Genomic DNA, 13,974 nt, shown 5'->3' with positions numbered 1-13,974 from the left:
TTAACTCAAATGAATCATACATCTACATGTAAAATCTAAAATTATAAACCATATAGGAGAAGATCTTTGTGAACTTGGCTTAGGCCAAGATTTCTTAGATTTGATATCATGATCCTTAGAAGATCAAATTGATAAACTGAACCTCAACAAAATGAATATTTCTGCCCTTTTGAAGGAGTGTAGAAAGGCAAGTCACAGACTGGAAAAAAATGGTTATAAGTCATATATCTGAGAGGGAATTTGTATGCAGAATATATGAAGAATTCTCCAAGCTCAATGAGAAAACAGACAACCCAATTAAAATTAGGCAAAAGACTTTAACAGACACATCACCAAGGAAGTTGTACAGATGGCAAATAAGCACATGAAAAAATGCTCAACAGCGTTATTCACTAGGGAAATGTAAGTTAAAACTGCATTGTGATACCTCTAGACATCTATTAGATTAAAAAGTGTGGGTGAGAATGAGGAGGAAATGGAACTGTAATACGTTTCTGGTGGGAATATAAAACAGCCTCATTGGAAAAAACATTGGCAGTCTTTTTTAGAAGTAAACATACACCTATTATACAATGCAGCTCTTCCATACTAGGTATTCACCCAAGAGAAATGAAAGCATATGTCCATACAAAGATGTGTAATGTTCATACCAGCATTATTTATAATAACCAAAAACCAAAAACAACCCAAATATCCATCATCAGGTGAATGTATAAACAAACTGTGTTATATCCATAAAATGGAATACTACATAGCAATAAAAAGAAAAGAACTATGATACATGCAACAACATGGGTGAATCAAAAACAATTATGAGTGCAAATAACCAGACAAAAAAGAGTACACACTCTGATTCAATTTACAAAAAATTCTAGAAAATGCGAACTAATCTATAGTGTCAGAAAGCAGACGGGGGAGAGGTTGAAGGAGGGATTACAGAAGGGCATAAGGCAACTTTCGGGAGAAATTCATATGTTCATTACCTTCACTGCAGCAATGGTTTCAAGGTGTCCAAACTTATCAAATTGTACGTTTTAAGCATGTGCAGTTTATCTTGTCAGTTATACCTCAATAAAGATGTTTGTAAAAAAAAAAGAAGTATGAGGGGGATCTATATGTGTTGATAGAGAACTATGTCCATGGTGTAGTAAGCAAAAGAAGTTCCAGAACATCATATACAATTTGATCTCAGGTTTTTTTCAAACTAACAAATGAGAGTAATAAAATCCTTGCCTCTCACTGGATACTTTTGGGTATGTACCGAAGGTCTAGTAATTTACACAATGAACAGTGGTTATCCCCAGGGAATGAGATGTGGAGCAGGACAAGGAAGTGATATATACCTATTTAACACTGAGCTGTTAACACTTTTGATATTTTAAGTTTCAATTATTTGTATACTAATAAAGGGTGCACTTTCCAGGGAGGTTTAAGTTGTAGAAACTGGAATTGCAAATTCACTCCCATTCGGAGAGCCTGGTCGTCAGTTTCACGGCGCAGGTGGCCACAGCGATTTCGGTAAAGGCGGCGGGCAGAAACTTCCCACTAACCAACTAAGAGGTGCCCCGCGGACTCCGGCGCAGGTGTGAGCTGGCGCGCACCGGCCTCCCGCGAAAAGTGGAGCTGCGCGCATGCGTGAACGCCCGGGGGCGGGCCTGGGAGACGCCCGCGGGACGCCCGCGGGTTCCGGGGTCTTCTCTCCGGGCCCAGCGCAGCCCGGTCCAGTGTAGCGGCTTCGAGCTGGGACGGGGCGGTCTGGTCCCGCCGCCGCAGCCCGGCCCACGAACACCGGGGCGCTCGCGGAAACACACGCGGTTCTGTGTTGCAAGGTAGCCTTTCCTTCTGGGGGGCGCTGTGGTCTGCGGGGATTGCGCCTCCGCTGGCTTTTGGAAAGCCGCGGGCCAGAACGCGGGTCCTGACTCGGGCGGGTTGTGGTTTGGGGACCGGGAGGCGCCCCGCCCAGCGCGCTTTCTCCGGGAACGAGGAGGTGTGACCTGGCCTCCGCAGCCGGGGCGCTGCCCACCGGGGGCCGCCCGAGGCGGGGAGAGGGAGGGGGTGGCCCTGGCTAACGACCCTACCCGGCCCAAGGCCAGGCCGCCTTGCCAACCTCCACCCCCGCATTTGACTTGCCTTGAGGTCGGGTTTTTCGTCTGGTTTTACAGCCACAGGTGGTTAGTTTCTTCCCGTGGTGGTTTTTCTGCAGGGCCCAGCTCGGGACCCAGGTTTCCCGAATTCAATCATTTTGTTCATCTTTGGAGGGTAAGCTCTGAAAGGATTATATTCGTCTTAACCTCTCTCTTTCTCAAATGCGCATTACTTGTTTCCAATCCATGTAGTTGATGAGAATGCTAAGTGATAACTGATACACGCGGTTGCTTTTGCACGACTACTTGAAGGGTTTTCCTTTACAGGAGGATCGTGTTAAGAGTTTAAATTTACAAAGGCTTGTCTGGGAGAAAAGTAGACTCAAGCCTTTCCTGTGAGTTGGAAGAATCTGTACTCTTTTAGGTGTACTGGTTTTGTTTTTAGCACCTGTGCCCAGAAAATTTCCCCAAAGTTGAAAAATTATGATTATTTCCTCAGAAAAATGTTGCAAAATGCCTTCCTGAACTCTTTGTATTAATTGTTGGATCCCTTGGTGTACCCAGCACTAAGATGGGGCTTTCCCCACGTCAGAAGTCTTCCCCGTAGAGGGCCTGGCTTCCTGTGCTCGCTCCTTTTTCTCTTCCAGAGTTGGGAGGAGAGGTGGGGAGGGTTAAGAGAGGGGAACAGCTGGGTCCCCCTTTCAAGGATTTTTAACAGAGAGCTCAGTTTAAGCTCTGTTTACCACTCTCCTTGCATCTCAAAAGGTGTTTTGAATCCACATGTATTTTGAAAACTTCAGTTTTCATATGAGTCATTTAAAAGCAACCATACCTATTTTAAAATTAAAAGTTTTCCTGAAAAATAAATATATCTTAATACAACAGAGACTATTGAGAGTGTATAGAAAATTGCTAAATCAATGAAAAAATATACCACCAAAAAGTTGGCAGTTACTGCTTTAGGAAAGATTTGTTTGACATAAATATTAATTATTTATCTCCTGTTGAAACCTTGATGATATTGTCATTTGACTTTCATATTTTAAGAAATTGTAGGTTTTAGATTTAGAAGGGAACTTAGGGGTCATGTGGGCTGCAAAGAACATAAATATTTTTGAAAATATCCCTAAAAATTGTTTTGTCCTCTGTTTGGGATATGTTTAGTGGGAGGATTTTGCCCCTCAGCACAATTCGCTTCTATTAGAATGCTGTGTGTTTCAAAGCTATATTTTGGAATAAATCTTCTGCTCTCCTGCCAGGCCACACCTCCCAGGTCATTGCACTGGTGACTGGGATTTCAGACCCCTTAGCAGAGGCCATGTGCCTGTGGTGGCAGCAACCTGATTTCTCAGTGTACCACCTTAGAAAAGTAGCTTAAATAAAGGACATTTGCTCATTATTTCTGTTCATCTTCATCTTGCTGCTTCCAACAAATTTGTCTAACCTTTTAGATAGTTTTGAATTTTTATTCTTTATCTGTAGTATTTACACAATATTTCTACTGTTGCGACTATTAAAAACTTGAAACTTCTAAAAGTGCCTTCTGTTTCTTCATTTCACCAATCTGGAAGAATCTGGTGATGGTGCAGAAGATATGGCTTTGGATGTTTAGTTTTTCGTCTAACCTGTCTTTGATTATCTTTCCCTCAAGAATACTGTGGGAGATTTCTTAGATACTTTTAGAGGCTCCAATTCACAGGGTCACCTTATCTACCAAATTAATAAACCTATCAGAAAAAGGAAATTGGGTTACGGTGGATAGTGAAGCCACCAAGTGGACTTTGAGTCATCATTGCATTCTTTCCCAAGTGCTTACAAACCTGCTTTATACTCTAGAGTTGTGATCAATGTCAGGCTTGCTCATCTCTCCCTTTTCCAAATTGTGGCTTACCACCCAATGGGATTCTGAATTCTGGTTTTGTCTTCCACCAGCCCTCACAATTTCAGATAGTGACTCTAAAACAGCAGTCAAATTCCTTCAGCCACCAGGGAAATAATTCATCTGATCTTAAAGACTCCAGTGAACTGATCTGAGTTAGGTACTTTGGTACCACCTTCTTATGGGTCTTAGGTAGTGATTCCCTATTTATATACCTTTACCAGATCTCTTCAGTGTTCTCTAGCATAAAGAATGGGCTGCACACACAGAATTAGCCGTATTGATAACTCAGTAGAAAATTTTCTGCAGTAAATAAAATTGTGTGTCGTCTGATTAGGAAAATATAAGTCACTTGACTTTTCTTTCTCTTATTTGTGGTGTTCCTCTGAAAGTGTACCTGGTGGCTCCTTTCTGCCTACTTCTGGAGTGGAATGTAAAGCAGAGAGAGATGACCTTGCCATTATCTGGAAAATAGTGTTTTGGATGATAGTAGAACAACACTTGGCAGTGGGGAAATCAAATTGTGGATATTGGCCTCTAATTCATTCTCCCTGTCTGTCCTCCAAAGTTCTATTTTAGGAGTAGGCTTCAGAGAGAAGTTGAGAGCTAGCAGATGGTAGGCATTAGAGATTTAAGAGAAGTTTTTAGTGGATTGATAGGTTGCCTCCTCCACCTCCTGTGTGTAACTGAGTTAGGCTTACAAAAATTAGCACAATGCATTTATTTATTTTTTACTTATGATACTTATTCATGATGTCCAGGCAGTGAGTTTTATCCTGGTGTAGACCTGTTATTATTTTCTTCCATGTCCACAGACTGCTCCTAATTCTTGTAAGTCACTGTGCCTAAAATTGATCAAACCTCAAAGAGAGTATGAATCAATCGATTTTGAATGAATCAATTATATGTCTCAATATAAGTGAAAAAATAAAAACCACAGAAGCTTATGTTAACAGCAGACTAGTCAAACAAACTACGTTCATATGGGAATGATAAAAAATAAAAGTTCTGTCTGCTTAATTATTTTAACTGTAGTGGCGTTATGTGCTGCTAAAAACTAGAACTGAAAGATTTACACAGCCTATGAACAAATAAATGTAATCATGGGCTACCTTAAATGTTTTGTAATACCTCTCCATATGTGTTTATTAAAATGTGAATTTTCAGAGCCCGCCTTTGACTGTTTGATCCACACACAGCCTTTTATTTGAGCAGAACTTCACATGTAATTCCTGGCAAGTGTTGCGGTATTTCCATTTATCAGGCTAATGTGGGGTTTTTTTGTTTTGTTTTTAATGGACAGGTTTTCTTCTGAGTAGAAAATAGTTTGGGAATCAGTAATTTCCTGACAAAAACTTTCGGCATATACAATGATATATAAATATCCTAAGCATAAAAATTATTGGGTTTTTACTTATATATTCTGATAAATGTGTTTTTGTGGTGTTTTGCCAAGCTAGGAAGTGAAATCAAATGGATGTTGGCAAGCACCCCATGGCAGCAGTTACTTCATTTCGCTTGTCCAGAGGGGACTCTAACTTGGAAGCCTTCTTTAGGTAAGACAGTTGGTAGTTTGAAAAAGAAATATCAGTTTTGAAAAGTGATTGTATATGCTTAGGCTGGAATTTCAAGCTAATAAAGATCAACTTGTCTTGAGTTCTAATATTTTCCTGATGCTCATTGCTATAAAATTATTATATATAAAATTTATGATTTGTGGATGGGTTTTATATTCTGAAAATTAATGTACATGAGGAAAAAGAAAACTAAGATGTTATTTATGATAGAATTATTGGTACCTAATATTCTTAAGTTATTTATGGTGATTCTGTCAGTGAATTGGCAATTTAATGATTTTAATAAATAAACAGGTTTAACGTTTAATCCATGTTAATGCACATTTCATGTATAGCACAATCCCTTTATTTAGAACTGCAAGGCAGTTTTCTAACTGGACATTTGGATGAAGTCTTTGTTTTATTTTTGGCTTCACTGCTTTTTTAATGACGGATTGTGTTAGGGATAACTTTTTTGTAATTCCTTAGTAAAATTTTAACTCTCCATTCTGTAGGCTACCAAATAAAACAGTTACAAGCCAAATGTCAATAAATGTGCTCCACGTCAGAGTTGAGAATCTAGCGTCCATTCCTTTACCTTCCCTGGGCCATCGTATTTCATTTTAGGGAATTAGCCCTTTAAAATAGTATATGCTTTGAATTATTGATGTCAGCAGTTTCATATATTCTACATTGTATTGCTCAGTTATGCACATAACTGGCTTAGTCAGATTAAAGTGTGTAGTAGCTCTTTTGCCTGATGCTTGAGATAACGTTTTTTTTCCTTTTTTTCCTCCAAACCCTAAAGATGACCTTTCATTTTGTTCAGTGACTTTATAGGTCATTCCTGTTTCTGGGATCAAACTCTATGTTGTGGTTAAGAAATGTTTCACATCAGACAGAGTGACTCACAAGACAGAGATATTTACGTATTAAATAGATATTTCATTAGATTTGAAGGTAGGTTTCAGTTATGACACCAAGTCTTCCACATATACATTCCTAACATTCAGGGGTGAAGAGAGGGTTAAATAGTCAACATAAGTTCAGAACTACTCATATCATTATTTTACCTTTTAAATTATTGTATACTTAAAATACTTTAGATTCTTATGTAAAATATGTACAGGATTATATACTGGGGTATATCTAGACCTGAAATTTGTTGGAACTTAGTTGTGTCTCAAGCTGACTAATACCTGGAGAGTCATCATTTCTTTTCGTTGGGAAAGAATGCTCATTCCTTTGCTATTTTACATTGGCTGGTAAGGACCCAGTATGCTGGTCACACAGCTTCTGTCCCTGCTATATTCCACTTCTCTACAGCTCATGTGTCCTGGGTGTCATCTGAACATTGTCACAGGTCATTTGACTTTTTGTTAGAATTGTGCTCCAACTTAAGTAATGTCATAAAATTTATTCAGGAAGAGTCACTGGACAATTTAATATAACAACAATGACTGCAGCATATATTGAGCACTTATTGTGTCCTGGCACTTAAGATACTTTAATCCTCTCAATAACCTTATGAGATTGGTACTGCAGTTCTCCCTGCTTTTCAGATGAGGAAACTGAGGCTTAAGTTAATTTGCTCAGACAAGATCCCATGGTTGGTAAATGGCAGAGCTGGGACTTACCCAGATCTATGCTTTTAATTATGTTTTACCGGCTCCCAGACCACCTGGGAGTTCTTAGCACAATTGCAGTGTGATAGTGAGAATACAGTCATTGACGAGGAATAAACCTGGCACTTACACTGCTTCCTTGGACCTTTCCTCCTGGAAGCCTCCCCAACCACTCCCTCCCACATACAAACTCAAATACATGCCCTTCCCTTAATCTTCCATTGCAACTTGTCCCAACTTCAGTGATGGCATGTATCACTGTATTTTGCCGTTTCACCATAGCTCTTTGAGAGCAGGTCCCCTCCTATTTATCTCTGTATCCCTAGCACGTAGTAGTACCTATCAACGCATGAAAGTGGAAGATTCTTTTCAAAATTGTCTTAAACTGTTTCTCATTTTCTAATGTTGTTATTCCATACAGTTAAAGCAAAATATATGATGGAAATGTGGGGAAAATGATCACTTAACATTGTTTAATGTTTACAGAATGAAGAGGAACAATTTATCTGTTGTGAATAAAGTCGTCCAGTCTTCACCAGCAGTGAAACAGCCTAAACTTGGGTTCTACTCTTCTCTCAACCAGACTCATACATACACTGTCCTCCTGGACTGGGGGAGTTTGCCTCCCTATGTAGTGTTACGCATTTTTCAGTATCTTCCTTTAATGGATCGGGCCCGGGCATCTTCTGTATGTAGGAGATGGAATGAAGTTTTTCATATTCCTGACCTTTGGAGAAAGTTTGAGTTTGAACTGAACAAGTCAGCTACTTCATATTTTAACTCCACTCATCCTGATCTCATTCAGCAGATCATTAAAAAGCACGCTGCCCATCTCCAGTACGTCAGCTTTAAGGTAAGAAAAATAAACATTACATAAGAACAATGACTTGGGTTTTGTTGACATTTATGTATAACTAGATCATTATATTGAAGCAATCAATGAATTTTGCAGAATTTTAATCCCAAACTATTTCCTACTTATCTGTTGTTACTTGCATAGATTTAGGTGTTGCACTTGAGCTATAATTGAATAATTTAAACTTCAGTTTCCTTCATGTAGATGCCATTATTAAAATTCAGGTAATTGTATTTGAAAGTATAAATACAATTTGAAAGTGTAAATAAGATTCGAAAGTTTAAAGTGCTTAGAAAATTCATTTGTCCTCATTTCTATTTTTCATTTTTTATCTAAGATAGTGTGTATAGAGAAAAAATTCGGATTTATTTTATAGCTTGAAGGGATAAGTATGGTTTTGCAATTGAATTCTGTTAAATAATTACATTGCCGTTAACTTTCTGATAAGTTATATTCAGGAAATTAAGATTTTAAATTGTCTTCATAGGTTGATAGTAGTACTGAATCAGCGGAAGCTGCCTGTGATATACTTTCTCAGCTGGTAAATTGTTCTATCCAGACTTTGGGCTTGATTTCAACGGCCAAGCCAAGTTTTATGAATGTGTCAAAGGTAAAGATGCTAGACATTTTTGTGAGATCTACTAAAATTCTTAAATATTGTCGAACTAGTCAAAAATAATTCTATTCCTAAAAACAGACCATAACCCTACTTGCATTCAAATAATTATTTAAAGCCGTTTTCTGTTGACTGGCACTTGTTTTTGATGAAATAGCTGATGCATGGTTTCATTCTTTAGATATATTCTGTAATTTTAGTAATTGTTTCACAGTAGATGTCATTAATATAAAAGTTAGATGTTATACTTAGAATTTTCAAGTGCCAGTTTACTTAGTTACTTTGAATGTAGAGTGTGTAGGGCCAATAGTGGATGTCTTTCCTGTAATTCTATAGTCTTTCCATTGGAGGTGGAACAATATAATGTTTAACTAAATGTCCTATACTGATTAGGATGATGATTACATCCTTACAGTAGGAATTCTAAAACAGCAGTGGCTTGAAAACATGACTGAGGTTTATTTCTCTTACACTAAAGAAATCCATAGGTGCCACAGTCCATAGCTGGTATGAAGTTGTTTGGAAACCACACCCCTTCTAGGCGCTCCATTCTCTCCAAGGTGTTTTCTTCATTTTCATTGCCCAAGATGGCTTTCTCAGTTCCAGCCATCACGTCCTTGTTCTAGACAGCTAGAGGGAAGAAATGGGGGGAGGAGGGTGTGCCCTCTCCTTTTTCAAGCTGTAAGTACCACAGGACTAGCCATAAGTACCTCATGGTGCTTCTGTCTGTCAGCCAGCCTAGCTCTGTGCCCACACCACATTTCTGGGAGGCTAGGACAGTCTTTTAGCTGGGTGGCAATGTGCCCAGCTAAAAATTGGAACCAGATTACCAAAAAAGAAAGGATGGATGATTCCTAGGAAGCAACCAGCAGTCTCTGCCACAGAAACTGACGACTGTCTTCTCTTCATTCAGTCTTCAACTTGAAGGCCATTTCCTCAGGGAGGCCCTCCTTGACCACTTTTGCTAAAACAACACCCCCTCCTCTAGTTACTCACTACTGTATTACAGTATTTTATTTTCTTTATATCCTTCATCAGGGCTTGAAATCACCTTGTTTATTTAACATGTTTACTCTCTTCTCCTCAGACAGAAAACATCAACTCCTTGAAGGCAGGGATTCTATTTTGCTTATTTACCATTATAAACCCAGAATTAGAATAGTGCCTGATATGTAATAAGCACTACACTATGGTTGTCAGTAAAACTGGCTAATGGAAGCCTTCCTATGGAAGAGGACAGAGGAATAGTAGCATCTCCTTTCTTGTTAACTGGGTCATGGCTCTCTTCTAGCAAGCATTTCTGCTAGCCTGAAAAGAATGGGTCTTTTGGGGATTCAAGTAATTTAAGTAACCAGATGAAAACTTACTACTTCTAAATAGTTATTTCCTTGTTTATGAGCTAGGGAAGCAGATCAAACTGAAATTCTTAGATTCTGGGCTGTCTCTCATGTCGCACATCAGCTTCCAGGGCTAGCTTCTGGGTTAGCTGATGCAGTCACCAGAGTGGAGCACCAGCGATTAGCAGGCTTCATTTCAAGCTCTGCCTCCACAGCAAAATGAGCTCTGCGGCTTCTGGCAAAGTTGTGGATCTCTCTGAGCCTCAGTTTTTTCATTTGTAAACTGAGGGAAAGTAATGTAAAAATACAGCATTTTGCTAGGCATAAGAAGTACTAAACTAATATATTGTTACTGTAATGAAATATGTACTCTAATGCTTAAATGTGTCCTTCAGTACTAAAAGAGTTGGGTGAGAGTTGATTAAAAGGAAAATAAACCTTATATTTCTTAAGGAAAATGAGTGATCTATTTCTATTCCTCTAATAATTTTTGGCACCATAAAATTTAGTAAAGAGGATTAGCTGTCCACCATTTAAAAATTTGTGTAAATCAGTTTACAATTAGTATAAACCAATGTTTTCTTATAAATGAATTGAGATGTATAACCAGTTTGGTCATTCTGATAGGGACAATAGAGCCTTTGATAGAATCCAAGTTGATTTTGAAAAAGGAAAAATGATCATGCATGGATTTCGTTTCCAGACTTTCTGTGTCAAAAAATACTGGGTCTGGGCTTCCCTGGTGGCGCAGTGGTTGAGAGTCCGCCTGCCGATGCAGGGGATGCGGGTTCGTGCCCCGGTCTGGGAAGATCCCACATGCTGCGGAGCGGCTAGGCCCGTGAGCCATGGCCGCTGAGCCTGCGCGTCCGGAGCCTGTGCTCCTCAATGGGAGAGGCCACAACAGTGAGAGGCCCGCATACTGCAAAAAAAAAAAAAAAAAATACTGGGTCTGAAAACTTGTGAAATTCCATCCATTTTGAAGTCAAACTGTAAATAAGCTTTAGTTTGTCAATCTTCAAAACAGAGAAAGTTTTCAAATTGTATCTTTGTTTAGATAATTTGCTAGAAAAAAGTTTGGAAGAATATGACATCATTTATTCATTTATTCATCAACAATAAATATTGACCTTTTACTGTGTGCCAGATACTATTTCAGTTGCTGGAAATACAGGAGTGAATAAAACAGATAAGATTTCTATTTCTTTTAGGCTAAGGGGTTGAATAGGTCCTGAAAGCACAATTTTAGGTTTTGTGGGTCATATAAGTTCTGCTCACCTCTAGCACTGTAGTGTGAAAGCAGACGTAGCATTACATAAATGAGGCAGCATGGCTGTATTACAGTCAGACTTTAATTATGGACACAGAAAGAGCTTCATATAATTCTCACATATCACAAAGTATTACTTCTTAAAAATTTTCTTTCAACCATTTGAAAATGTAAAAACCACGCTTAACGCATGAGTCATACAGTAACAAGCTGTGGACTGGATTTGGCTGGTGGACCATAACTTGCCAACCTCTATCCTAGGAAATAAATATGATTATATCCTTTTAATATTGCAAAACAAATCCTTAAGATTGAAAATAGTTGGAAGATGTGTTTATGAAATCTTTGAAATTTCTTCCTTTCTTACCATTCCATTTATTAATGGTAAAAGTATAAAACTATACTTTGTTATAGAAATGTCTTCTACTGGCTAATGGCACTATGAAAAATAGTAATATGTTGATTGCTTTTATTATGTTAGTGTAAGCATGTTGATATAAGTAGTTTTAATTAATTACTTAATTGAAGCTATAGATGTTTAAATAATGTTTTTGTTATTTTTTCTTATTGCCATGCTAGTCTCATTTTGTGTCAGCACTTACAGTTGTTTTTGTCAACTCAAAATCATTATCATCAATCAAAATTGAAGACACACCAGTAGATGATCCTTCTTTGAAGATTCTTGTGGCCAATAATAGTGATACTCTAAGACGCCTCAAAATGAGTAGCTGTCCTCATGTTTCATCTGACGGTAGGTTATATTTTTTAAGCTCGCATGATGTTTTTTATTATAGTAGTAATAATGCAATTTCCTATTGAAAACTACATGCTTATGAGACATAATTCATTCATCTTTTTTCAAAAGACCTCTTAATGTATAAGCTACGTATAGTTTAAATTGCTTCTCCTAGGAGTATCTTAGTTATGGATATTTTTTATTACATGTATAATTATATATATCTTGGCATCCCTCTCCTCGGAAATCATTACGTCTATTTTAGCAAATAATGAATAATATCAAATTTAAATTCACAAAATGTTATATTAGTTTCCATATTCTTTGTGTTTAAGGATTTTTCCCCATTTCCTGCAGGAATCCTTTGTGTAGCTGACCATTGTCAAGGTCTTAGAGAACTGGCATTAAATTATTACATGCTAAGTGATGAACTTCTCCTGGCACTTTCAAGTGAGACCCATGTTAACCTTGAACATCTTCGAATAGATGTTGTGAGTGAAAATCCTGGACAAATCAAATTTCGTTCTATTAAAAAGCAAAGTTGGGATGTACTCATTAAACACTCCCCTGGAGTTAATGTTGTTATGTACTTCTTTTTATATGAAGAGGAATTGGAGATGTTCTTCAAAGAAGAAACCCCTGTTACTCACCTTTATTTTGGTCGTTCCATAAGCAAAGCAGTTCTAGGACGGATAGGTCTTAACTGTCCACGACTAATAGAGTTAGTAGTATGTGCTAATGGTCTTCAGGCTCTTGATAATGAACTTATTTGTATTGCTGAACACTGTAAAAACTTAACAGCCTTGGGCCTCAGTGAATGTGAAGTTAGCTGCAGTGCATTCATTGCGTTTGTAAGACTGTGTGGGAGAAGGCTAACCCAGCTGTCTATCATGGAGGAAGTTTTGATCCCTGATGATGATTATAGCCTAGATGACATTCATGCTGAAGTCTCCAAATACCTGGGAAGAGTATGGTTCCCTGATGTCATGCCTCTCTGGTAATTGATTACCAAAGATTCTTAACTTTTTCTTTTTAATCTATAAAATTAGCTTCTTTCTGTCTCTGCAAATGTAAATTTTAAGATGCATTGCTGAAATGTCTTAGGTAAAATATTTTATTGTTTGCAAACTGTCTTAATGGATTACAGCAGAAACATATGAGAAAATAAGAGAAATTTGAAACAGAAACCGTATATAGGGCACAGACACTGTATTGTGTATTAGATAGTTGATAGAAACAGTTGGTTTCTAGATAAGTTCCTCAGCCTTCCTTGAAGGTATATTTTGGCTTGCTAAATAAATTTATAATATTGAGCTTTGGATCCCTTAAATTATGTCATTTACAACTTTATATTAATCATTTTTGTTTCATCTTGGTATTGATATATTTTACAAAATAGTATTAAAAACTAAGAGTACAGTCAAAATATAGATACAGAGGCTGGCTTAATTGTACTCCATTTTTAGCACTATATAAGATCATATTATGATTCAATAAATAACTTCTAATTTTCAGTGCACTTTGAATTCTACTTTATTATATTAACTTGGGAGAAAATGGGCATTAGATTAAAATTAAATAATGCTAATTCATTTTCTAAAGATACTGTGATTGCTAATTGATTAAATACACTACTGAGATAAAAAGGTAAATTTTTCAGAGTGTGCTTGGGAGGGAATCAGCATTTACTGAATATATTTACTGTGTATCTGAAACTATGCCAGATCCTTTGCAGAAGTGATCTTAGAATTTAATAAGTAACACAGCTAAAACTCTAACGGCTGTGTATTTGTTGCCTTTAAGGTGAACATATATCCTTAAAATGACCCACAAGACCCTACAAGGTCTGGCTTCTCCCTGCTTCTTTGACCTTGTTTTCTCCTACCAAGTGCCCTTTGCCCTTCTGCTCCCATTCTCTTTCAGTTCCTTAAGACTGCCATGAATCCTCTATTCAGAGTGCATTTGTGCATATTCTTTCTATTTCAGTTACTCTCTTTGCTGGATCTTTCCTTTAGATG

General features: G+C 37.7%; 1 protein-coding gene across 1 annotated transcript; it reads left to right on the top strand.

Annotated features, from left to right (window-relative positions):
- Window positions 1–5,436: 5,436 nt before the first annotated feature.
- LOC307051598 (F-box/LRR-repeat protein 21) lies at window positions 5,437–12,957 on the top strand (the record flags this gene model as incomplete). Its single annotated transcript, XM_079702043.1, has 5 exons — window positions 5,437–5,519; window positions 7,631–7,997; window positions 8,488–8,610; window positions 11,800–11,971; window positions 12,314–12,957. 5 exons carry the CDS (start codon window positions 5,437–5,439, stop codon window positions 12,955–12,957), a joined length of 1,389 nt encoding a protein of 462 aa, XP_079558169.1.
- Between the last annotated feature and the right edge of the window lie 1,017 nt (window positions 12,958–13,974).

Source organism: Hyperoodon ampullatus (genome assembly GCF_949752795.1).
Source record: "Hyperoodon ampullatus genome assembly, chromosome: 4".
Taxonomy (NCBI): Eukaryota; Metazoa; Chordata; class Mammalia; order Artiodactyla; family Ziphiidae; genus Hyperoodon; species Hyperoodon ampullatus.
The sequence above is the reverse complement of the archived record's forward strand: the minus strand, read 5'-3'. Positions and strand labels throughout refer to the sequence as shown.